The sequence below is a fragment of the Diplotaxodon limnothrissa genome, linkage group LG22, assembly GCF_057381915.1.
Source record: "Diplotaxodon limnothrissa isolate DT_005_m linkage group LG22, D_limnothrissa_male_GT1.1, whole genome shotgun sequence".
NCBI classification, from domain to species: domain Eukaryota; kingdom Metazoa; phylum Chordata; class Actinopteri; order Cichliformes; family Cichlidae; genus Diplotaxodon; species Diplotaxodon limnothrissa.
This window is the reverse complement of record NC_140616.1, coordinates 13875406-13899826: the sequence shown is the minus strand read 5'-3', so window position 1 is coordinate 13899826 and position 24421 is coordinate 13875406. Positions and strand designations below refer to the sequence as shown.

At 41.7% G+C, this 24421-nt stretch overlaps 1 protein-coding gene across 1 annotated transcript; it reads right to left on the bottom strand.

Annotated features, from left to right (window-relative positions):
• Positions 1–1175: 1175 nt before the first annotated feature.
• Positions 1176–23329, bottom strand: cgnb (cingulin b). Its single transcript, XM_085346014.1, has 21 exons — positions 23195–23329; positions 17759–18919; positions 17575–17663; positions 17322–17391; positions 11206–11303; positions 10968–11100; positions 10669–10881; positions 7737–7885; positions 7379–7405; positions 6779–6899; positions 6292–6504; positions 5973–6071; positions 5089–5346; positions 4844–5014; positions 3288–3449; positions 2891–2980; positions 2689–2772; positions 2488–2606; positions 2215–2323; positions 1687–1850; positions 1176–1537 (listed from the first exon to the last, which is right to left on the bottom strand). Exons 1-21 carry the CDS (start codon positions 23327–23329, stop codon positions 1438–1440), a joined length of 3765 nt encoding a protein of 1254 aa, XP_085202140.1. The 3' UTR covers positions 1176–1437.
• Positions 23330–24421: the final 1092 nt, after the last annotated feature.

Sequence of the window (24421 nt, the reverse complement as noted above, 5' to 3'; positions counted from 1 at the left end):
GTTATAAACAACACCAATAAAATATTTTTAGGAGACTAAAAGCAACATTTAGAACAACCTGGTGCAAAAAAAAAAAAAAAAGAGTAGGAAATCTGCTTCTCTTCCAACAGGGGACGAATAGAGGAAGACACAAGCAAAGGCAAGCATATAAAACACTATTTAAATCATTACAGCAGCAGCTTATAAACAGAACACATGCAGCAATTAAAATAAAAATATGGGTCTCGTTTTTAAGGCATCTGAGTGAAGACATGCACATGAAACCGCATGAGAAATACGATGGGTGGAGTAGAAAAGCATCACGGGGAAAAGTTTAATCTTTGAAGCTACAAAGTGCTGTATGTGTACTTGATTGTCTTCAGGTATGCTCGGCTAGCCAGTGTAAAAATCAAGGCTCAGATTAAGTTGCCTGTAATAGTCACATTCAAAGTAAAACAAAAAACTAAACATTACACATTACATCACTTTGGATACACAAAGAAACACTAAGAGCTTCAAACACTGACAAGAAGTAACTTAACATGCAGAAGCAAACAAAGCCTTTTTGTTTCTTGGTTTGTGATATGAAACTACACATCTACCGTACGATGGGAACATAAACGGTACCACAATGTCAGATACTAGCGCTGTAATAAACAGTAATTATTGTAGAAACACAGTAAAGACGTTTCTTGAGAACACAACCTAATGCACAGTAAGTAGAAATCTGCAGCAGCTGTAAATTCTTCTCGATGTAAAAGAGAAACGAAAGATCGCGAATGATAAAACGTGGCAGCACTGGCATGATCGTAATCACATCGGAAGGCTCAAAAATGCAGTGTAATGATCACGGCCGCCCGCCTCTGGACTGGACCGCCGAACTGAAAATAAAACCAACTGAGAGGTGCAAATGACTTCACAAAACTGAGGACTTGAATACATTTCTGTGCACATACGAGGCTCGTTATGTGCCAAAATTATGGCCACGTCACGCCGTTTCAATTCAAACATCTTGCTGTTTGATGCTGTTGTTTGATGCTGTTCTGACTTGTCGTGCTCCCTTTTGTTTTGTTATGTCGTCCTTTTGCGTTGCTGTCATCTCGCTGTCGTTTGACAGCCGACAAATGACCCGCTGATGGCAAAACTCCAGTTACACAAGCTGTGTTCTGGATTTGGTTTCAGACACAGCTTCAGTGGTTTGTTGACATTTTGAGAATGTGCTGGCTACATGAAATTTTCAGATAATCTTTCTGCACAGTGTTGGAAAGCTCAGCAACACAGCAGGTTTAAAGCTTAAAGTTGAAAAGACACAAGGGAAACATAACTTTGGGACAAGTCGAACCTCATACAAGAAAATGTGTTTATGCTCAAGAGTAAAAAAGTTTTGTGGTCTTGTCATGCTAGTGGTCACTGTCATTTAGCAGTTGGAGGTGTGTGGGTCGCTCTTGTTCAGGACTCTCATTCAGAGGAGATTTTGCTGTCATAGAAACCGTCCTCGTCCTCAGAGCTTAAAGCAGAGGAGGACAGAGTCGAGCGATGTGCCTGCTGCGACTTCCGCCTGAGAGAAAGAAAGCAACAGAAAATCCATTTAGACTGACTAACTGTTCAGCTGGTTACTACACAGTGCCACCTAGTGCAAAGAGCATTTATACACACGAGTCATGTAGAAATCCACATTATTTCATAGTGACGAAGGAGAAGGCCTACTTTAATTCACTCTCCAGCGTTGTCACTTTGGCCTGCAGTGCTTCCTGCAGCTCCCGCTGCTCTTCCAAGTCCCTGAGAACTTTACGGCGGACTCCCTCCAAGCGCTCCACCTCTAACTCGCTCTCGTCGACTTGACGCTTCAAGGCTTTCACGCGCAGCGTCAACTGGGGATGGAGAGGGAGAGGACGGGGGTTAAAGGGGGACAGAGGAGGTGATGCAAGGAAGGAGTAGGGCTGGGGGTTAAAGGCATCAGCATCACTGGATGTGTGGGTTCGTAAGGGAGTGACAACAGCTATGAAGGCTGAGGTAACATATAGGCGGGATGAGAGAGGTCAGGGAGCATTTTAGCACCCGAGTGAGGTTGGGTTTGGGTCGGGAGGTGTGCAGATGAGATTAGTGATGATGTAAGGAAGCAATTAAATGTGAATCTGTTTCTTTAAATGGTTATATCCCGTTTGAGTATCAGAGCAAAAAGCAAAAAAGAAAGCAAACACTAAAGCGAATGAGCATGCAAATCCTCATATTTACCTGATCTCTCTGCTCAACGTACTGGCTCCTCTCCTGGTCTAATGTGGCGTTTAGCTCCTTCAGCTTTCTCTCCGTCCGCCTCTGAGAAGCCTGGATAGTGGCCTTCTCTCTGCACGTAGAAATTCAGAATGAACCACGTCATTCTTTGACATAAAATTTTTTTTATTCTGTATGCATTGGCAGTTAAAAACATTTATTCTCCCCCTCAAGTGTTTTAGTGATTGCATAGTGAACGTCATTAATAGTGCTCAAAAATGACCTGTTTAGTCATACCTTTCTTCACTGTGTAGTTTCTCCTCTAACTCTTGAATTTTGGTTTCTAGAAGTGTGATTCCAGCCAAGGGTCGAGGCTGTCCCTCCATGTCTGCCACACGAGACTTTAGTTCCTTCATCTGCAAGCAGAGTGACAGTGTGACAACTAGCAAGCCACATATTTTGTAAGAAGCCATTTTAAAGATCTGTGTACGTGCGCACCTGTCTCTCCAGTGCACTCTTGTCCATTTCCAGGTCATGTCTGGCTGAACGCTCCTGCATGAGCTCTGAACGAAGCTGGTCAACCTGAGAAAAAAAACCCCATAATCATATGTAGATAAAGTGAGCAGGTTAAGTTATGAAATATATATTACAGTGAAATGTCTCCTGCTTATTTGCATGTGTATTCAAATGTATGTCGCACCTGATCTCGGCTTCTGCTAATGCGATCGTTCAAAAGCTCCACATTACTCTTCTCCTCATCCAGCTCGATCTCCAGGGTTTTAATTTTATCCTGTGAACACGAACACACACACACACACACACACACACACACACACACACACACACACACACACACACACACACACACACACACACACACACACACACACACACACACACACACACACACACACACACACACGTAAGTAAGTAAATGTGTAGTGACGCATATTCACATTTCTCTCAAAGCCACTTGACACCTCGACATCCCGTGCATGACTCCCAAACCACTTGTAACACTTGATCTCCATTTTTTGACCCACCCCTTAATCCCCTCCATAACTCCGGGGTTATAACCTTTGACCTTGAAGCCTTACCTCCAGACCTCTGACCTCCCGGGCACGGTCAGTGTGCGTGCTCTTTTCTGCTTCGAACTCGCTCTCCAAGTGTTTGAGGCGGTTGTTGAGCAGGTCTCTCTCCAGCTGAGCGCTGTCTCTCTCCTCACTGCACGTCAGCAGCTCCTTCTTCAGACGAGAAACCTGGATAAAAGATACAAAGTATTACTTATGAAATTTTCTATTTTCATGGATTTTTTCTTTCCCCTTTCTCTCTGTTTTTTTTTGCCTTCATAACTCCCTCCAGGCTTACCTCAAAGTTTAATGGGCATGGCTGCTCATTTTAGAATCCGCACTTCTTCACTGTGAGAAACTTAAATGTACCTTCTGCGAATGTGATGTTTCCATAAATTTCTATTTAAAGTTTCAACAGCTTCAGTATCTCACCACATTTTTTCCTCCATATTCTTTGATCTATATTATGCCCCATATAAGTAACTGCGACTCTTCAGCAAAAACATATTAGACACTAAGACTGGACTATGCAGTTCTTGGAGAAACCGCAGTGGGATTGTTGCTACTGCTGGACTCACTTGCTGCTATAAAGTTGGAGATAAATAGGCTGGCTAAGAAAACTGAAGACAAATAGCAGTCAATATTTGATGAAAAAATCCACTAAGGCAGGGTTTTAAGGCAGCTTTAAAGTGTGAGTGGTAGCTGAAAGACTTGAAACTGTGATGGTTTTAATTTGAACTGCAGTATAACCTCACATAGAAGCAGATAACTGACTCAAAAATGTGTCTGTGTTACTATTACTGAATGTCCACACTCAGAAACAGACAGACAGTCAGGCAGGGATGCTGAGAGGCAAATAGGTTTAAATAGATTAAAATGTGTATACAAGACTTGTTTGATGAAAACACGTGAAAAATATCAACCATTTGGAGGGAGGGAAGATTCACATCCACCAATGAGACGATGGAATCCAGCTCTTTCATTGTTACTTGCTTACACATGTGTCACAGCTCCGTGTCATACTGTAAATTTTGGTATTAATCCAATACCAAATAAATACAGGGTTATACAGGTTATTGCCAAAACCGATAGTGACACAGATGCCAATACTTTTAACCAATTAAGGCAGCTCATGTAGGAGAGAGCAGTGTGTTGTGATTTATCAGATGAATCATTGGTTTAAATCACTATGATTTTTACTTTCCACAATAATTAGTTAACGCAACAAAAGAGACCTTTCAGCTTTTAATCATCGTTTGAAACTGAAATCTTTGGAGACTTGAAATGTAAATGTGTCTGTAAAGAACTTTAGGTCAACTTCTGTTGTTTAAATGTGCTGTAGGCTTCAAATCAAATAGTAACAGTCAACAGGAAAAGGTTGAGACATTTTTTATAGTGAATGTCTGAGGTGTATTTTTTCATTTCCAAACAATAATTTCCTAGATAATTTGCTACATACTGAACTTAGAGGATAGAAAGTATCTATCTGATAGCAATAGCAGTGATCTGCCCACCTCTACTGTGTCAGCTAAGCAGCAGTGGAAGCTACCACCCTGTACATTTCTAGAGCCATCTTTCCTCACCTCTTCTTGCTGGGTCTTCAGGTTGGTCTGAGCCCTCTGCAGCTCGGCCAGCCTGTCCTTACTGCTGCGCTGCGCCTCCAGCAGGTCCTTCCTCGAGCGTTCCCTGTATTCATCAAACTGTATCTGCAGGTTGGTTACCGAGTGACGAGAATCTCCCATCATCAGCTCCACCTGAGAGTGAGACAGAATTAAGAAAGACTCGAGAAAATGACATCTCCATCTGACCATCCATAACTCTTTCACACCTCTTTGTTAAGCTTTTCAACCGCTCGATCCAGCTGCCTCTTCTGCTCCTCCAGTTCGCTTTTGCCCCTCCTCAGCGCCTCCCTCTCCATGTCTCGGTCCTCCAACCGTCGGACCAGCTCGTCCCTCTCCTTGCTCAGGCGGGCGGCTCCTCTCTTGGCCTCCTCCAGCTGAGACTTCAGGGAGCGGTTCTCATCCTCCAGGGCTTCCACGGCATCCTCGTCCCCCGGGCTCCGAGGCATGCTGGAGTGAAGCTTTGTCTGGGGAGCATATCAAGCTATGAACACAGCAGATAGACTAAATTGTCTTTTTATTACTCAAACAAACTGTATTACAAGTCAAGACTTGCACTGGGCCAAAAAAAGGAATAAATCCTTGTGTTTAATTTATAATTTGGGTTTGTAATAAGTTATTAAATTTGGTTGGCATACAAAACAAGGAGAATGACAAATAATAAAAAGCTTTCATATTTAAAGCAGAATTAAAATCGAAGTTCTGCACTTGAAGCACTAACGTGACGACTGCACAAAAAGTCCAGTTTGTCTGCATATTTGATAAACTGCTGTGCATTGATTCTGTCTACAGATTTGTGAAAGACTGCTCCACACACAGATTACAGCTCTTTAAACAGCTGGAATACACAGCTGTTCCAGTCAACATACAGCACAATCCACAATGCTCATCTTAAGCAAATTCATCCCAGAGGGATTTCTAAGCCTTATGTGCTTAAAGGGGATTTTTTTTTTAGTGTAATTCTTTTCACATCACTTGGTTGAATATAGTGTCTGTGTGGGAGGACACTTCTTTTGTTCTTGTGCAGTATATGTGTTTACATAATTTTGCTTGTGTGTACAGCTGTGGAGTGTAGCCGCTTTTTGAGCAGTACCATGCGGGCCAGCCTTTCCCTCAGGCGACTGTTTGTCTCTTGGAGCTCCAGGTTGTTGTTGCCGTGGTCCACCACAGTACTTCCTGCACCAGCTGACGACTGTAGACAGGAGTGCATCAAAGCAGAGAGAAGACAGAAACTGAAGCTTTATTTTCTGTGTCGAACATGCTCATTATGCCTACACTTTTCCTGTTATTTTTTAAAATCTAAAGAGAAACTTCCATATCTGCATTATTTTTAAACATCAAATGGTGCAGGATTCCTTAATTTTATGCTGTAAGACTCTTGGTTCGTTTCTACAATTCAGATGATGCTTCACCTCCTTTGCCTTCTCGAGTGCCTTTTCCAGCTCAGTCTTGTCTTTCTGAAATTGCTCCTTCAACTTGCTGATCTCGGACTGAAGCGCGGCCTCTTTCTCTCCGCTCGCCTTCTTCAGAGCTTGAAGTGCCTCGATTTTCTCGTCCAGCTGACCTCTTTGTTTGTCCAGATCGGTGCGAGCCCTCTTCAGGTCGTTATGGCAACACCGAAGCTCCTAGGGACGGGCAATCAGAGATGGATAATGTGTGTGAGTGAGTGAGTGAGAGGAATGTGCCAGGGTGCATAATAATGTATTAATAAGAGGCATATGAGTGTGAGCATGTCTGTCTGCAGGAAAATTTAAAGAAAAAGAGCAAAAGCCCACATCCACACTGCTGCTGCGACACATTAAAGGGAAAAAAAAAAGAGGGAGTAAAACATACTGTAAAACAAAGGAGATGAGCTCCTGCATTTCACCCACACACTGAGCATAATCTTTGCTGAATTACCTCTGCTAAAGAATGGTTATCATCAGACGCAGACGTTTGTTTCTTCTTGGCAAGCAATGAATCCTGAAGATCCTTTAGCTCACCCTCCAAGTCTTCCTTTTCCAAATGAGATTTTTGCAAGCTATGAAAAGAAAGAGAGTCACTTTATAAACAGCAAGGCCATTAAAAAAATAAATAAATGAAATACACATATGCACACAGCTCGGGTAAAACGCTGCACAAAAACAGCAACCGCAAGCAACAAACAAAGCACAAGGGAGTAAAAGTTACTATGAAATCAGCACAACCACAAAACTCTCAGATTCTAAGATTGCACACGAAACTGCAATTCATCATTTGCTTATTTATTTATTTAAAGGAAGAAGAATTTCATCAGCAAACAGAAAAATTATGAGGATAGTGAGGATGAGCAGGGGAAAGTTGTTTAGTAAAGTTGGGTTCACTGATCTAATGATCGAATCAGACATCATCAGATACAGAATCCACTCTGATGGGAGCCTTACAGGTGAATTTCAGGGAGTGGATCTCAAGTTTTCATTGAAACCAGGCTAAATCTACACTACTCAAACCAAACATAGCAAGACTAATTTTCTCTCTCACGTTTGGCTGCTGGGGTTCACCTCGTTCCTGCCAAATGAAAAGCCAAGTGAAACATGGCAGGCATTAAAAATAACTCTGGAGAAATATAATATTATTAGACTGAGGCATAGAGAGCTCTTTTCACAGGATGTTGTAAAGTTTTCAGTGAGCAGTGCAGATGATTTGAACCAGTTCCCCATTTGAAATATGAAATGTGACAGTGACAGAGTGTTTCTAATGCATGACCAAAGCTGAAACATGTTCTACCAGCATGCATATTCATGCTTTTTAATAGGTTTACAAATATGTCTTTGTTGCTGTTCACTGAGGTGATCGATCATATATGCATTTATGTCAAAGAAGGACTTGTGATACTAACTCCTCTTTGGTCGTTTGCAGCTCCTGCGTGGTGGCCTCCAGCTCCGTCTTCCACTGCTCTCCCTGATCTCTCCAGCTCTCCAGCTCTTGCTCTAGTGTCAACACGGAGGCGTTCACCCTCTCCCTCTCCTCTTCGATCTGCTCCTGAGACTGAGGCGCACGGAAACGCACACAGAGTTTCATTTTAGAGATGTGAAAGTGAGCGTTTAAAATGCTTTTGGTCCTCACATTCATTTCCTCCTCATTATCGTGACACGTTAAAGCAAGTGATTCAAAAGGAACTAACGCACTCAAATCTATCACATTTTCTTTTAAAAAAAATTTTCTGACAAATGTTCAGCCCGCAGGATTAGAAAAAAACTCAAAAAGAAAACAACAGATCTTTCAGCTCGCACCTTCAACAACAAGCATCCCACGTCTGAAGAATACTACATAAGAAATATCACCATAATATATCAGGTAAACATGACAGGGTGCTGTACGGTCGGTACTGTGCAGTCAGTGTAAACAGCGATTCAACCGCTTTAATCCTCCGCTCGCCAAATCAATCACCTCATCAAAAGCAACTGCCAGCTTTGTCTGCTTACTTCCTGCTCTCCGGCTGTCTGTTACACTTTTTTATTCTGACACTGCTGCTACTTTCCCCTAAATCTGCATAATGATCTATTTCTGTATATACATATATTCTTCAGATTTCCTCTTCACCACACCCCGCAGCACCCCAGAAACAGTCGGCTGGTGGAAACAGAAACTTTACCAAAAATTCAGCTAGAAAAGTTTCACTCTGCAATCACAAGCAGTAAAATTCTCTTTCTCTAACTCTGCACACCAAGCTCAGTCTGACCTTGTGATACCCTGACTCCTGGTTTGAACACTGACTGCATTAAACCGAATGGCAAGATAAAGCCTGGGTGAATGAGGGGCAGATAAAACATCAAAGCACAAGTTAACATCACCTTAATAATTCATGCAGGACACAAACTACCTGACAGGCATAACCTGATTGTTCTCCCAAGACAATTGTACCAAGAAATTGCGTATGACTGTGATGTCACAAGAAAAAAAAAAATCCACTCAGTGATCGGAAACAGAGAAACTTTCACTGTGATTGCTGCATTGCAGGTTTTCCTGTAACCAGAGAGTTTATTTCCTTCTTTGTCAACATGGCCCAAATGCTAACCCTCGTCGTATGGATCCGAAACGAGCGGGAGAATTATGTAAAACAGTAAATCTCTTAGTTGTTATTAGCAAACTGCCTATTTTTAGTCATACATTAACTAAAGAAAAGTGATTTTATTAATCGTCCTCTAAAAACTCTCAATGACAGCCTGCCAAGCTTGAACCTTCAGATAATCAAAGACAACAAATGTTAGATCCACTGTAGGCAGCTCCAGTAGTGGGGCACGTCCCCCCCCCATAAAGGTACTTGCTCCATTTTCATAACAGATATTGCCTGGACCTGGCACAGAGGGCTCAAGGGAGGAAGAGGCAAATTATCTTGTAATCTGTAGTCTCTTGGTGTGACACTGAAGCAGCATCACAAGGAAGATCAAAGTAGAAATGAAATAGAAATAAAAAAGGACACTGTTTCATATTTTTCACTATGAAAGTACAGACGGAAATGTGCTGATTTTGCTCATTGATAAAGCGAGTGCACATGTTTTTTTTGTTTCCATCACAGTCAGAGTTTATTGCCTGAAGCATCTATCTTTGTGAAGAAGGTTGACTTTGTGATAAAAGGGGAATGCTTAAACAGTTAATAGTTAACCTATTGACCAAAAAAGTGGACCACATCAGTCCAGCTCTGAGGTCTTTACACTGGCTGCCTGTCCGTCAGAGGATAGACTTTAAAGTTCTGATGCTGGCCTATAAAGCTCTGAATGGTTTAGGACCAAAATACATCAATGACCTCCTGACCCAGTATGAACCATCCAGATCCCTCAGGTCATCTGGATCCGGTCTTTTATCAGTTCCCAGAGTCAGAACCAGACACGGAGAAGCTGCATTCAGCTTTTATGCTCCTTATATCTGGAACAAACTCCCAGAAAGCCTCAGATCAGCTGAAACACTCAGTTTATTTAAATCCAGGTTGAAGACTCACCTGTTCTCAGCTGCATTTGAATAAAGCACCAAATCCACACTTTAAGCTTAAATTTCAAAACTTACATTTAACTACTGATTTTATCTACTGTTCTGATTTTATCTGTTTTGATTTTATATACTGTTGTTTGTTTGTTTGTTTGTTTGTTAATTAGTTAGTTAGTTTATTTGCTTGTTTTAATCAATTTTAAATCATGCTTTTTATTTGTTCTTGTTTCTAATGTCTCTGTAAAGCACTTTGAATCACCTTGTTGTTGAATTGTGCTATACAAATAAACTTGCCTTGCCTTGCCTATTGTTCTTAAATTGGCACTTACAAGTGTGTCATTAACTCTTTGTTTCTAGTGATGTTTCTAGTTTTTAACTGACCAAAATAAAATCTCTCTTCCAGAGCTTGTCAGGTCAGACTACACTCAAGAAATTCAGCCAAAAATCATACAGCTGGTGATGGAAAAGTCTTAATTTAGACGTATTTCTAAGGACGCTGATAATCATGCAGAGATCACAGACCTCACATCAAACAGCTCCAGTATTTCCTGACAAATTTATGATTTGTTTTTTAAAGACAGCCCCCTGATGACTCTCAGCTGCAGAGTTTTAATTGCTTTCATCTCTAGTTTCAGTGTTAATTGTTTTCGCAACTAAAACAAGTCTGACATCTGTAGAGTAATCTTCTAAAGGAATTTCATTTTAAGATTTGTTGGAAAAGAAAATGGTGTAATGTGTATTTTTTTGTGAGGAGTGCACTTCAGGAGATCAGTTTGGAAAAATCAGAGCTCCAGCTTCTATATTTTGTGACGTCGTATCTGCGTATAAACAACAGAGGCATCTACCTGTGTGAACTGCTCCATGGTTTTTCTCAGGTCCTCCATATCCTGGCTGTACTGCTCCCTCAGACTCTCCATCTCTTTGTCGTGGCACTCCACCTCCTCCTTTAGTGCCCCCTTCAGGGCCGTCAACTCCCGCTCTCGCTGGCGTAGCGTATCTTCTAGACGCTGGCGCAGCATGGTGGCCTCAGCCAGCTGGGCCTGCAGAGCGGCCACATCCTGCAGAGAGGAAAAAAAAAAAGGCACATTCAGGTGGGTGCAATGGTGAGTTTGTTTGTGCATGCGTAACTGTGCAGCGTCCTGACCGTCTGCATCAAGTCTGAATGAGATGAGTTTTCGGAAACCCTCCTCAGTTCTTCCTGAAGCTCAGCTAGTTGATCTTCCAGCATGTGCAGACGTGATTCTGCGATTTCTCTGGCGATACGCTCCTCGGCCAGTCTGAAACACACACACACGCAGTCAGTACTGCAACAGTGAAAATATGCTCCAAAACAGCACAGAAGCAAAAAGTTGGAGCTTTGTTTTAAAACCACACACACTTACTCTTCCTGGGCTTGCTGCAGTTCTTTTTTGAGGCGTTTGATTTGCTCCTGAAGTTTCTCAAGATTTCCTGTTTTGAGGCTTCCATCAGATCCTTCCTTCTGCAGAAAATGAAACACACACAAGGAGAAGAAGAGACTAAAGGTAAGACGAGGAGAAAACAGCAAAGGGACAAACACAAAGAGGAAGGCTGGAGCTAGTGCCACTTTCGGCCTCGCAATGCATTATGCACTCTGTATTATCTTAACCTTTGAAAGAAAACCTCTGGCTTGGATTCTTTGCCCTAGTTTCTGACAGTCAGAAAATCTTTGGGAGAACAAGCCCTGCCAGTGCGCTCAGATATCGTCAACACAGACGCTCTCCCCACAGAAGCAGCTCGTTCTGACAGGCTGCAGGGGGAAAAAGAGCCGGAGAAGCAGCAAAAAGCTCGCTCTTCGCCCACACCGCTCTGCCGTTCGGAAAGGCCTCCTCCTCAGTGAAAAAGGGGGAATAAGCGCAGCCTGCCTGCCCATGAAACTCCTCTTATCCTCCTACACACTCATTACAAGGACGCACACACGGAGAAGAAAGAGACAAAGCGAGGATCACGGACGGTTCTGCTCCTTGGGGGACTCTTTCACATTTCTGTTACTTATCATTGATTATGAAGATATATTTTGTATTCACTTTCTTCTCGTCCCCCGCAGGACAGACTGTAGATAATCCCGTTCTGGGACATTGCTCTCTATCCTCACAAAAAGATAATTAAAAGAGGATAAAATAATAAGGGAATAAGTGTAAGCTCTTCTGAGCACTCTGTATGAATTGCATCAGCTGTATAATGATGTGTATTAACAACTTTAAAAAAAAAAAAGAGCCTTTCTTGCTGGGTCCACAGTTCAAAAGTTTAGCAGTGTTGGAGGTATGTATAATGTTAACCCTGCATTTAGTTCAGAACACTAAATAGAATAAAACTTATCTACCAATTTCTTGTTTTTGTTCCTAAAGATGTGGTAGATAAATCTTAATATTTATGTTAAGCTAACCTGAGTAAAAGCAAAATGGAGATTTTGAATGATGCCCCGTTTAAAAAAAAAGTAATTGCCCCACTTGTTAAATCATGAATTAATAAATTTTTGGGGAAAACTGAGTTCAGTTTCACATTTCACACCCAGGTCTGATTACTACCAGACCCGTTGAATCAAGGAATCACTTAAAGAGACCCTGCCTGACAAAATCAAGTAGTTTACAAGATCCGAAAAAGCAACAAATCCACGATCTAAAGAAACAGCTGAGAAACAAAGTCAGTGACATCTATCAGTTTGGAAAGGCTCACAAAGCCATTTTTAAAGCTTTGTGACTCCAGTGAACCACGGTGAGAGCCGTTATCTACAAATGGAGGAAAGAGAGAAAAAGCACAGCGCTGAACCTTCACAGGAGCAGCTGGCCTATTACAATTATTACAAAAGTGTATTGATGACTTATACAGGAGGCAACACAAGAACCCACAACAACATCTAAAGAACTGCTGGATGTTCATGCTCGAAAACCTCCAGTGTGGCCGAATTAAAACAAGAGTAGTGGGCCAAAATTATTACAGTTACAATTACATCACACAGGGCCAGGTAGGCTTGGATAACTCTTCTCCTTAAGTAAGTGAAATCAACATTTATATAAACATATTTTGTTTTTACTTGGTTTATCTTTGTATAATATTATGTGTCTAATGATCTGAAACATGTAAGTGTGACAAATTTGCAAAAAATACTTTATTTTTTTAAAGAAATTATTGAAAGCCAGATGTTGTCCTAATGCTCACGTCCCTGAAAACATTCAAATGCAACTGCACATCAGTATTCACAGCTGGCATTCAGCCTCTGAGAGGTTGTAGTCCTGTGATTGTAGAAAGGTCGAAAGAGCGAACGGTTCATATTTAGTTAAATAATAGTAAAAGAAAGAAAGACTTTCTTCTCACACTTGATACATTTCTTGCCTAAATGACCAGATCATTCTTCTGGACTCTAAAACACAGGAAGTATCAACGTAGAAGAAAAAGATTTTTCTCTTTTCAGATTTTAAACCTTTAAGAATTACAGCTGGTACTTACACAGCTTTTTCTTATGTAATGACCTGTATTTATTTTAATGTTGTGGGTTGAAACGATTCATTCGTAATTTCAACATCAGCAAAGGAAAGAAAGTGTTTAAGAGCAAGTTTGGGAGGTTCGGGCTATTCGAGCTGTCGACATTTGGAGGAAAAATGAATTTGTGATTCAAAAAAAGGGCAGATGACGAAATGGATAAACACATCCTGCATTGAGTACAGTGCACTCACTGTATGTTTTTATTTTTGCTGCCTTAATTCTTCATGGCGCTGATTCAACAAGGTGCCGGAAACATTCCTCAGACACTTTGGTCCATATTGATGTGATAACATCACACAGTTGCTGCAGATTTTCTTGCTTCACTTCCATGATATGAGTCTCCCGTTCCATCACAAATGTGCTGTATTCGATTGAGATCTGGTGACTGTGGAGGCCATTTGAGTACAGTGCACTCACTGTGATATTCAAGAAAACAGTTTGAGATGTGACGTGCTGGAAGCAACCATCAAAAGATGGCGCAGTGTGGTCATGAAGGCATGGACATGGTCAACAACAATACTCATTACACTGTGGTGTTTAAATTATGCTCAGCAGGCACTAAGGGCCTCAAAGTCTGCCAACAAAATTTTCCACACCATTACACACTCAGCACGAGCTGGCTTATGCCAAACTCTGACCTTACCAGCAGAAATCAGACCAGGCAACATTCTTTTCTCTATTGTTGTCCAGTTTTGGTGAATTGTTGCCTCAGTTTTCTGCTCCTGTCTAACAGGAGTGGCACCTGGTGTGGTATTCTGCTGCAGTAGCACATCTTCATGTTTGGTGTATTCAGAGATGATCTTCTGTGCATACCTTAGTTGCAACAAATGGTTATTTGAGTTACTGTTGCACTGATATGTGCTTGAAACAGGCTGTCCATTCTCCTATGACCTGTGGCATCAACAAGATATTTTCACACAGAGAACTGCAGCTCACTGGATATTTTCTTTCTTTCTCTGTAAACCCGAGACATGTGTGGGGAAATCCCAGCAGATCAGCAGTTTCTGAAATACGCCAAACAGCAACCTCGCCAAGCTCAAAGTCACTTAAACCACCTTTCTTAGTCATTCTTATCCTCAGCTTGAATTTCAGCAGGTCGTCTTGAACATGTCTGCATGCCTAAATGCACAGAGTTGCTGACATGTGACTGGCTGAACAGGTGTTAATAATGAAGTGGCTGCTGAGTGTATCTTCCTGTTACGTCCGTGATGGCAAAGCATCAGGGCACATGAATGTTTACACTACAAAAGACATGTGGACAAAGCTAGCCGGCTTGAGTGATCAGACCAAAAAGCTAAACCTGACTGCGGGTTACCATTGCAATCTGTAGCAGGGGCTTTGTTAACTTAGTTACCTCGAAGACAAGTAGTTTCACCTTTTTCATTGAACGTGGTCTGTCAGTATGAAGTAAAATTCTCTAGAAATGTAAATAAAATCTAATCTTCACTCATCGGTTTAGCAGGTCACAACATGTGAATGTGACCTTTGTGAGTCAACAAACAGACAACAGTTTTCACACTGTACGCAAACAAGCAAGCATACATTAGCAATGTTAGACTCGAGTAAGCCAACACAGATGAAAGGGTGTCAGTGTATAGTCTCAACAAGTTTCCCTTTAACAAGAATTAACTGGTAACACCACAGTAAAACACTCAAAACACAGCGCAAGCGCTTTGAGAAAGCCACAGACACGAGGGTGCTGACAGTGAAGTGTCACAAAGTCAATACAGCTCAAAATACAAACTTCTAATTATTAAGGCTAATTATTAGTCAGTTTTAATCTGGACACTGGTTGCATCAAAAATATCTCCCTCTGGAAACACAATCATGTATCCCTGCTCTGATCTTATGTTGAGGTTTGATACAGACAAAAGCAGCACTTTGCTTTAAAGGCAGAGCTGGAGAATAAATAGCCTTGAAAAAAAAAAAAAGGAGACTCTTTCATCCTACGGCTTGATGCCGTTTGTGGATTTTTCAGTAGCTGCTGAAGAGCCTGAGATGACTTCTGCTAAGAAGAATAAGCCACTAAAGCCACAGCAATATACTAAAGTGGACAGTGTGGTTAACGTCACAATAAAAGGATATGTTTTTACAACGAGACCCCTCAGAGGAGGCTCTGTCCCATCCAGCGAGCCAACCCCGAGCTGGTGCAGGGTTCCACTCCAACTCAATTATTGATGCCTCTCAATGACTGCGCTCTCACCACACTGAGCTTTCCTCTGCAGGTGCATCGTTGCCAAGAGACAAGATGGGCAAAATAATTCACAGGCAGCCATGGTCACAAGCACAATAAGAAGTACATAACAAGGGATCATACATAATCAAGGGCATGTAATATGAGAAGGTAAGGCCACAAAGGAATCATTTCTGTATGCAGATTTATTCAAAAAGATGCTAATTTAAAGGAGGAAGCGTGTGTGTTCTCATAAGTGTGGAACAATCTGTTTCAATAAGGCGTAACAAGAAGCGCAAAGCAGCAAACATGGCACCAAGACGGGGAGAGGAATAGTCAGCCTGCTCCTTTTCAAGTTTTTTGGCCTGCCAAAAGAGGATCGAGGAGACAAGATGAATGAAACAGAAACTTCAGGCTGCCAACCATCTGCTAGCTTCACTGCAAGATGAAGGGAGAAACAGCTCCCGTCCCAGAGATGACAATTTGTCTAACCAACATGCTGCATCTACACTAAAAGCTAAATAAATTCCCTTTAATTATATATGTGAATAATGTCTTTTTATACTTTCAGGATTAAGATAATAGACTTTTTCTGAGATGTAGGTTAGACATCCCCAAAACAAAACCACAAAATACTGCTGGCACCTCGATGTAAACATAAAAACATTATCCAAGCATTCAAGGGTTGTTGACGTGGTTGGATTTCTTGAGTTTCACTTCATCGTGTTCATGAAATATGAATATGAAAACACTGTTAAAAATTACTAGAATAAAAGGAAAGGCCTACTTCTTCTTCTTCTGACTGCTCCCTTTAGGAGTCACTCCTTTAGGAGTGGATCATCTTATGCTAACCCTACCATCCTATTCTGTCACACCAACCCTCTGCATGTTCATCTTCACTACATCCATGAATCTTCTCTTTGATGTCCCCTTTTCCTCCTGCCTGGCAGCTCCATCTTCAGCATCTTTTCCCCAAAATATTCAGCATCACATGTCCAAACCATCTGTCTCGCTGATAGACTCATTTATAATCTCATATATATGGATCACTCAAAGTAAAATTCTTAGCATCTTTATCTGCTGCTCTTGAAGCTATCCTTCCATCACAAATTACCCCTGACACTCATCTCCACACTCCACCCTGCCTGCACTCTCCTCATCACCTCTCTTCTGCGCTGTACGTTTGCATGGTTGATCAAGGTGTTGAAACTCATCCACCTTTACTGCCTCTGCTTTTTGCATCTTCTCCTTTCCATCTATCTCCATCTGATTCACACCCATCTATCCTGACTTGACTTTCATTCCTCTTCTCTCCAGCGCATACCTCCACCTCCTTTATACTTTCTCTACACATCACAGTGTCGACTGTGAAGATCACAGTCCAGAGAGACTCCCGCCTGACCTCCCCCTCACCACTGCAAACCTAACTGATGGACTTTGCAAAATCTCTTTTTCTTTTTACAATTTTAAAATCCCACAAAGGCCATGAAGCTAAATCACTTTAGCTAGCATGAACACAAGAGAGTGGTCAAAACAAATCGCCTATGACAATGAGCCTCATTTAGTAACGCCACCCACAGCTGATCGTGGAATATCCAGGAGGGAAGAGATTTCACAAACTGAGTTGTTGCAATGGTGCAGTGGTGATATCCTATAACAGCAGCACACCATTATTCACTGAGTGTTTAGAATGACCCGTTCTTTCACAAATGTTTGTAAAGGCAAACTGCATGGATAGATGCATGATTTTATACACCTGTGGCCATGTCCATAGTCCATATAGTTTATACTCTCTGTGGTTAGATAACCCAGGCTGTGTCATACCTTTAAGCTGCCAGTTGTTTCAGCAATGGGGCTGACTTTTGGTTTAAGGAATCCTTCACTGTCACCGATGCTACAAAGGAAACATCAGACACAGAGAATGAAAAAAGTTTACCTGTGGCCTTTCGCTAATTTAGAGAGCTACACCTTATTTTTTAATACAATATGACACAGTTAAATGAACGATCTGTTAAAACAAGCCACATAAGCAATAGAAGTAGAGCATTTTTTAAATGTATCATGTAGTTTTAATTACCTGTTTTTCAGGATGTTGAAGCTAGTTTGCTTGATTGGAGTATCTCCCCCACCCATGATCTCTGCACTTTGACTTCTAGGAAGTGTCTCCTTCAAAGAGAGAATCAGTTAAGATGAGAAAATAAACCCAAAACAAACAGCTCAATTCTTGCTAAGAGCTCAGGCTCTGCATCATTATTACTTACAGGCTTTTTTGCTATAGTTGGAGGTGTGCTCTTGGCATTAAACTTCTCTGGTATCTTGAAATTTGACTTGGGAGCCTCGAAGGCTGTCACCTTGGCAACAGATCGAGGGCTCTTTCCGAGGCTGCTACTTGCTGGAGTAGCCTGGATCTTGATCTCAATGCTGGAGGAGGTAAACTGGGGTGAAGCGTAGGGATTCGGTGTTGGAGAGGGGAGGGAAACTTCTGGCTCAACAACTTTTCGAGCGTCAAGACTCGTGGACCTTTTCCGCTCTTCAAATCCGAGCCGCTGCCTCGCTCCAGAGCGCCCCCTGGTCTGTTGGGCGCTACCCGGTGTTCCACTGTTGAACTTACTGATGAGCTTGTTGATGGGAGCCAGGGAGTTGGTGTCGATTACAGGGACAGGCTCCTCGTCAGTTGATGCTGGAGGTTCGGGGAATGACTGTGACAAAGAATTTGGATTTGGTTTCTTATCACTGTACCTCCCCAAAGAGCCGGTGAAACCAGAGCCAGTTTGGTTTACCCCTCTTGGTCCCACGGGGTTAAATTTGACAGGTTTAAGTCCTGCTTCGTTATATGTTCCTTTACTTGTCCAGTCTGTGTTTTTCTCTGTTTCACTAGGTGTCGCTTTGAGTAGGTGTTCAGCTTTCGGCTTCTCTACCTGTTTTTCTCTGCCCATCCCATTCTCCTCCTCGCCCTGTGTCCCTGCTTGACCATCCCCTGGAGGTCTTTTGAGAGGGCTCCCAAAAATTTCCCCATCCTCATCCTCTGCTGGGGAAACAGGGGACTGTGATGAGTTATCAGCAGGTGTGTAGGGATTTAAAAATTCTTTCGGAACTTTATTAATTTTTGGAAGGCTGTTGTACGGTGACGGTGTCCCCGAGCTGGAGGTGGGGGTTTTTAACTGAACTCCGTATGAGTCGCCTTTCTCTCCATCCTTCAGGACCACGTAAGGCTGCCCAGAGATACCCTGAACCCTCACTGCCACACCATATTTGTTGGAAGGAGTCACCGCACTGTTGTTTCCCCTGGATTTATCAGGATAAACGCCGCCTGTGTCATGGAGGTCTTTGATGAAGCGTATCTGAACGCCATGATCCACCGGCGTCTTCCTGTCAGCAGACAGGCTACTCATGCTCACTTCCTGGTTTTTGGTGCAAGCAGCCTGAGCAAACAAGGGGTAAAAAAAGCAGGAATGCAAATCAGGTGATTCAGTGGAACAAGTAACAAGGACATTTATTTTTGCATGAACACGGAAGACTAACTGCTGACGCCATTTTTAAAATCTTTCTCACACACCAGAAGATTAAATTCTCATTGTCTGTTTTCTTGTTGATGTGTACACTGCCTGCTTCTTCCCAGGTGGAGTCATTATGACTGGGCAAAAATATCACATTGCGCGTATATCTTGATGAAACTATCATCTTCTCTTGCTGCTCTACAAGTTGAATTCCTTCTCAGCAAGAACTGTATTGTATTCGTGCCATGCCAAATATGCCACTGGGGCACTCAGCACCTCTTTGTACAGGTCGAGGCCTACTTTTTTCCAGAGGGTGTGTCTATTGTGAGAAGGAAAAAAACTGCAGGAGGCATTCTGTATGAGACACCTGGAGGTTTATAGCCTCTTATTTATACAGTCACACTCTGTACAAATGTTAACAAAACAAACAAGATAGAAAAAGAGGGTCATTCAGTTGATTCCAATTCAGATTATGAGTGCAATGCAGCATCTTAATGACTTATTTTAATTTAAAACTTAGAAAAAAAGGTGGAACAAGGACCTACTCAACCCCACTCTGTCAGTTAGCACTACAATTTATTTAAAACACAAGTTTTAATATCAAGTTAAAGATCTAATCCACCAGTTTTAACCATTAAGTCTCTATGAACGTCTGTCTGCGAGTTATTGTAATGGTTCTGCACATCTGAAGAAACTTTCTAGAAGGAGAAATGAATCCTGGTTCGGAAGTTAAAAATTCTGCCACCCTCTTCGTATTTGAGAGGAATATCAGGGAGGGTCAAACAAAAGGATGATATTTGATTCAATATGAGAAAGTGCATGCTTTAACAGAAGCTGTTTTTGAGAGTCTTTCAGCTTTATATGAGTCTATTCATCCTTCTTCCACTTCTCTAATTCAGAGTTGTGGTTGGGCTGGAGCCTATGGCAGCTGTCACAGCACGAAAGGGGGGTACACCACCACCTGCTGCAGGGCTACAACCTTTAATTTATAGAAGTGCAACACTAAATGACTGCAGAAACTTATTTTCAATGTCAAACCAAAGATAATGTGTATATTACAAACTTGACAAAGAGATCCATCGCAGCGCTCAGGATGGTTGGAATTGCAGCTCGACTTTGGGTTTAAAGACTAAATTTAAGTGACTCAGTCAGCCATAATATTAAGAGCACAGCCTAACCAAGTCCACCTTTTACAGTCTGATGAGCTCAAATGACCTCGGCGATGAACGCCATGAGAAGGTGAATACTCCTCCCTTTGTCCAGGCTCCGCGGAGCATAAAACACAAGGGGCTATGCGAGGAATGGGCTCCCCCTCTCCTGCCACCAAACTTCAGAGCAGAGCCACTCAGGCATAGACTGTTTACTTTAATATGCAAGGTTGTGCATACACACATCCACCTGCTGTGCATTCCCCATCTGGTTGTAGTCGAGTGAATAAGCATCGCTCCTCTCACTCTCATTGCAAGCGAAAAAGATGAAATTGCATGTGATCATATTAAAACCCTTCTCTGCCTTCTCCTGCATGTATTTAGGTGCTCCTAATGTTAATTTTATCTCACCATCATCTCATTTGTCCTCTCGTTTTGATTAAAATGTAACCGTCCTTGACTGCTGGCTACAGTGTAACACGCAGGACCTCGACCGCCAGTGAGGTTAGATTAGCAGATCAAAGGGACTCTGGCTTCCCTTAAAACCATTCTCAGGATTCCGGACGTTCCCTTTCAGCATTGCGCGTGGTTTGCATTTGTATAATAAGAACAGATTAAAAGAAATTGAGGACAGCATCAACAATAAAGCCTACACATGCGGAAAAACTGTTAGACAAAGTGGGGAATATGGGGCGAGATAAATCAAACATCAAGCAACCAGTTTTTCAGACCATGTTGTGTGTCAAAACAATGGCCTATGCCTGAGCAAAATCTGTGCTTAGTTTTTTTTTTTTTTTTTAAAGGGAAGATGCCTATTGTATTATTGCCCAGGCGCTCAGCCCTCACACTGAAATCTCTCAGGTGTATTTATGTTCTCTTGGCTATTTCGGCTTCACACAAAGGCTCAGTTGTTGTACAGCTGTTGTTAACCAGCCAGTAGCTGAGAACTGTTTGGCGACAACTGGTTCACCTCCTCTCATACTCTCTCTGTTTCTCTCATGCACAAGGATTGGCTGTGTCAACAGACACAGGAATGCCACCAAACTGGCCAATCAGCCATATCTGGTCCCTTTCTCCTCACTCGGCCGACTCTTCTAATTTTCCTCCGGTGCTGTTCCTGCACCCCAATCAGCTTCATTTTTATTCCACAGTTTCTTTTGTTCACAAGTATGTTAAGGAGATGAGTTTTGATACAACAGTTTGGTGACGTGGCTGAAATCTGAAATCTCTGCACATTAAAATTCCAGCTTCTTTCTTTATTCTTGCAATTCATCAGACAAAAGACGGCTTGTATCGGATTCAGCCACCATCTGCAGTACAAACACATATCCAAGTACACCAAATAATATTATAGAGCAGGGGTGTCAAACATAAGGCTCGGAATCCAGGATTGGCCCAGCAGAAACTCCAATCCAGCCCAGTGGAGGGCTTTGGAGAATGTGAAGAAAGGGATAGATTTTGAACTTTTAACTGTAGTTTCATTAATTTTACAGCTTTTTCTATGATAAAGGCCTCCCTTTTTGCCATTATTGCAACACCAAATAGTTGCACAATAGACAAACAATTAAATGACACTTCCTGTTTTCCAATATCTACTATAGAAACTTTCTATTATAGACAAAAAATATATATATTTATTATAAATACAGAAGAGTCTGCAATGAGCTACCAGACCCTTTTCTGCTGTTTTACACATTTATCATGGAGGAAACAGAGAGATACGGAGAGTTTCTCCAGTCTGGGCTATGATGTAAGCTGACATCCCTGAGATATTCAAATCCTAAAAACACTCCAGCCCCACCACACCAAAAAAAAAAAGAAAAAAAAAAAAAGAAGATTTTATTCTGGTAGTTTTGCAATATCTTCTCAGTATTTCTCGATTCACACATGGATGGCTTTGTGTGGGTCATAACTTGTAATAAATAATTTACACTATACAACTAGCCTATGTAAAAATCGCACAAATTAAAACGATTACACTAAGAGAAAAATAATAATTTGATGCCAAAAAACATCAAACTATCTACAGGAGAAGAACTAGTTTTGGGGCTGTGTGTTGGGAGAAGAAAGGGGCAGTTCTGTGGTCTAAAATAGCAACAACATGGTAATAATATTCCCTCGTTAAAGGCGCATGTTTATGCAAACACCTCAAAATGAGCTTGGAGCATAAATTTGAGGTCAGGACTATTTCTGGGGCAATTTATTTTAAGACAAAAATCAAGTAAACACTCGATTTTAGAACAGCTTGTAAACTTTAGTGAGCTGTCATGAGGCTTATCCCACTTTTCCGCCACGTCCGTCTACTCCAAGCGCTACAAAGGCTGCTTTGTATTTCCACGGCACACTTAATTCACAAACCTTGACTCATACGACAAATAATCGTTTTGAAGTTTAACCATTAAATAGAACCCAAGCACCTGTGTACTCGTGGATTAATTGCGTCACACCCACCTTTCCGGTCAGTCAGTATCGGTGCGCGTCGAAACCACAGTCTTGTGTTTTTTCCCCTCCCTCTCTCTCCCTTTTCCACGAGCCACTGGGACCACGAGCGGAGCAACAAGATAAACAACCGACGCACCTGCCTCCCAGCGAGACGTCGTCGCAGCCTATTTGTAGCTTTTACCTGCCATAATAATCTCTCATATCCTCTTTACGCAGCGCCGAAGGATCCGATTATAGCCCGCGCATCAGCGCTGTGAGCGCACACAGAGCATAAAACCCCCCTAAAAGAAACCCAACAAACAAAAACGCTTGACAGCATACAATAAAAGGCTTTGTTTTGGGTTTTTTGTTTTGTTTTGTTTAGCTCATTATCAAGAACAGGAAAAGCCGAACACGAGAGGGCGGCTGCCAAATCCAATCACAAAGCCACAGGTGTCCATCTGCGCAAACCCAAATGTTGTAAAATGCCTCATCAGCAAAACAGATCTCATTCACATTTGGTTTAATTTTTAAAAAGAAAAAAAAAGAAAAAACAACGACAAACACATAGATGGTTATTTTACTGCACCTGTAAAAATGAGCCTTATGCTGAATGATCCTCCTCACTTACGGATCTTGCATTTGACAGTCCTTCAAGAAGCAGCAGCGCTGAACAATGCTGGTGGGATGAGAAGGTGCTACTCAGTGAACCGATAACATAGGGGTAACTATCCCCTGCTACCAGTACAACCTGTTGCCAGAACATCCGATAGTGAGCGTCCCGCCTCAGTGCCGCCTTCATTAGTTGGGAGGAAGACCGAGGGGGAGGAGCCTGCTGCTTGGGCTCAGTCACATCAGGGGTTAATACACTACATCGAGTGTGACCCATTTCATCCATGCATAGGTCTTACGGTAAATAATCTCTTAATCATGCTGAAAATGGCGTTTGAGTTGGTGGTATTTCTATATGTTAATATAGCATCTCCAATACAGCTCACTATCAAAGTTTTTACACGATGCAACTCCATCCTTTGATGTCTGTTTTCTTAAAGATCCTTAAACTCTACTTGCAAAATGTATCCAGGGGTTATCTGGAGAGAATGACACGGTCTGAATGCAGGATGTTAAACAGGTTCAAAATAAATGTGTATCTGCCAACATGGAACAGTAAAATGCTGAATAGTTGTGATAATTAACATTGTTCATTTTAGACGACCATGTAAAAGCTACACAAATGGTCAAAGTGGGAAAATATAAAACTGAGATATGATTAAGAAATGTAGCTTCTATATATTTTATTGTTCCTGGTTAGAAAAACTGGTTTTAGAACAAGGGTAACTGTATGAAGCAAATGCTTTAGTTAATAATTTTGGTTCTATTTTATTTTTAAAAGCTCCTTCATAATGTGCATTAATATTATAATAAATGTTATTGCATCTGAACTCCTGCAGGTACAGGTCTGTAAAAAGTATGCTGCTTTCATGAAGTGGTTAAGTAGCAGCCAGGTGCCGCTAATCAAATGTGCTTAACTGATCAACAGCAAATGTAATACATAAACACTGTTCAGATGTGTTAGCATAATGCTGAGTAGAGACATCAACAATGGTCTTAGAGAAGCCAATGTTTCTGCCCATCAGGGTTATAAGGCCATCGCCATACAATTTTAAGTCCATTGTTCTGCACTAAGATTATTCACAAGTGCAAAACATTCAGGACAGCTGCCAGTCTTCCCACGAGCGGATGTGCCAGCAAATTTAACCCATGGTCAGACCAAGAAATCCAGGACAATAAAAACCCCAGGGCCTCGGTTAGAATGTTAAATGACATAATAGTACAATTTAAAAAAAAAAAAAAAAAG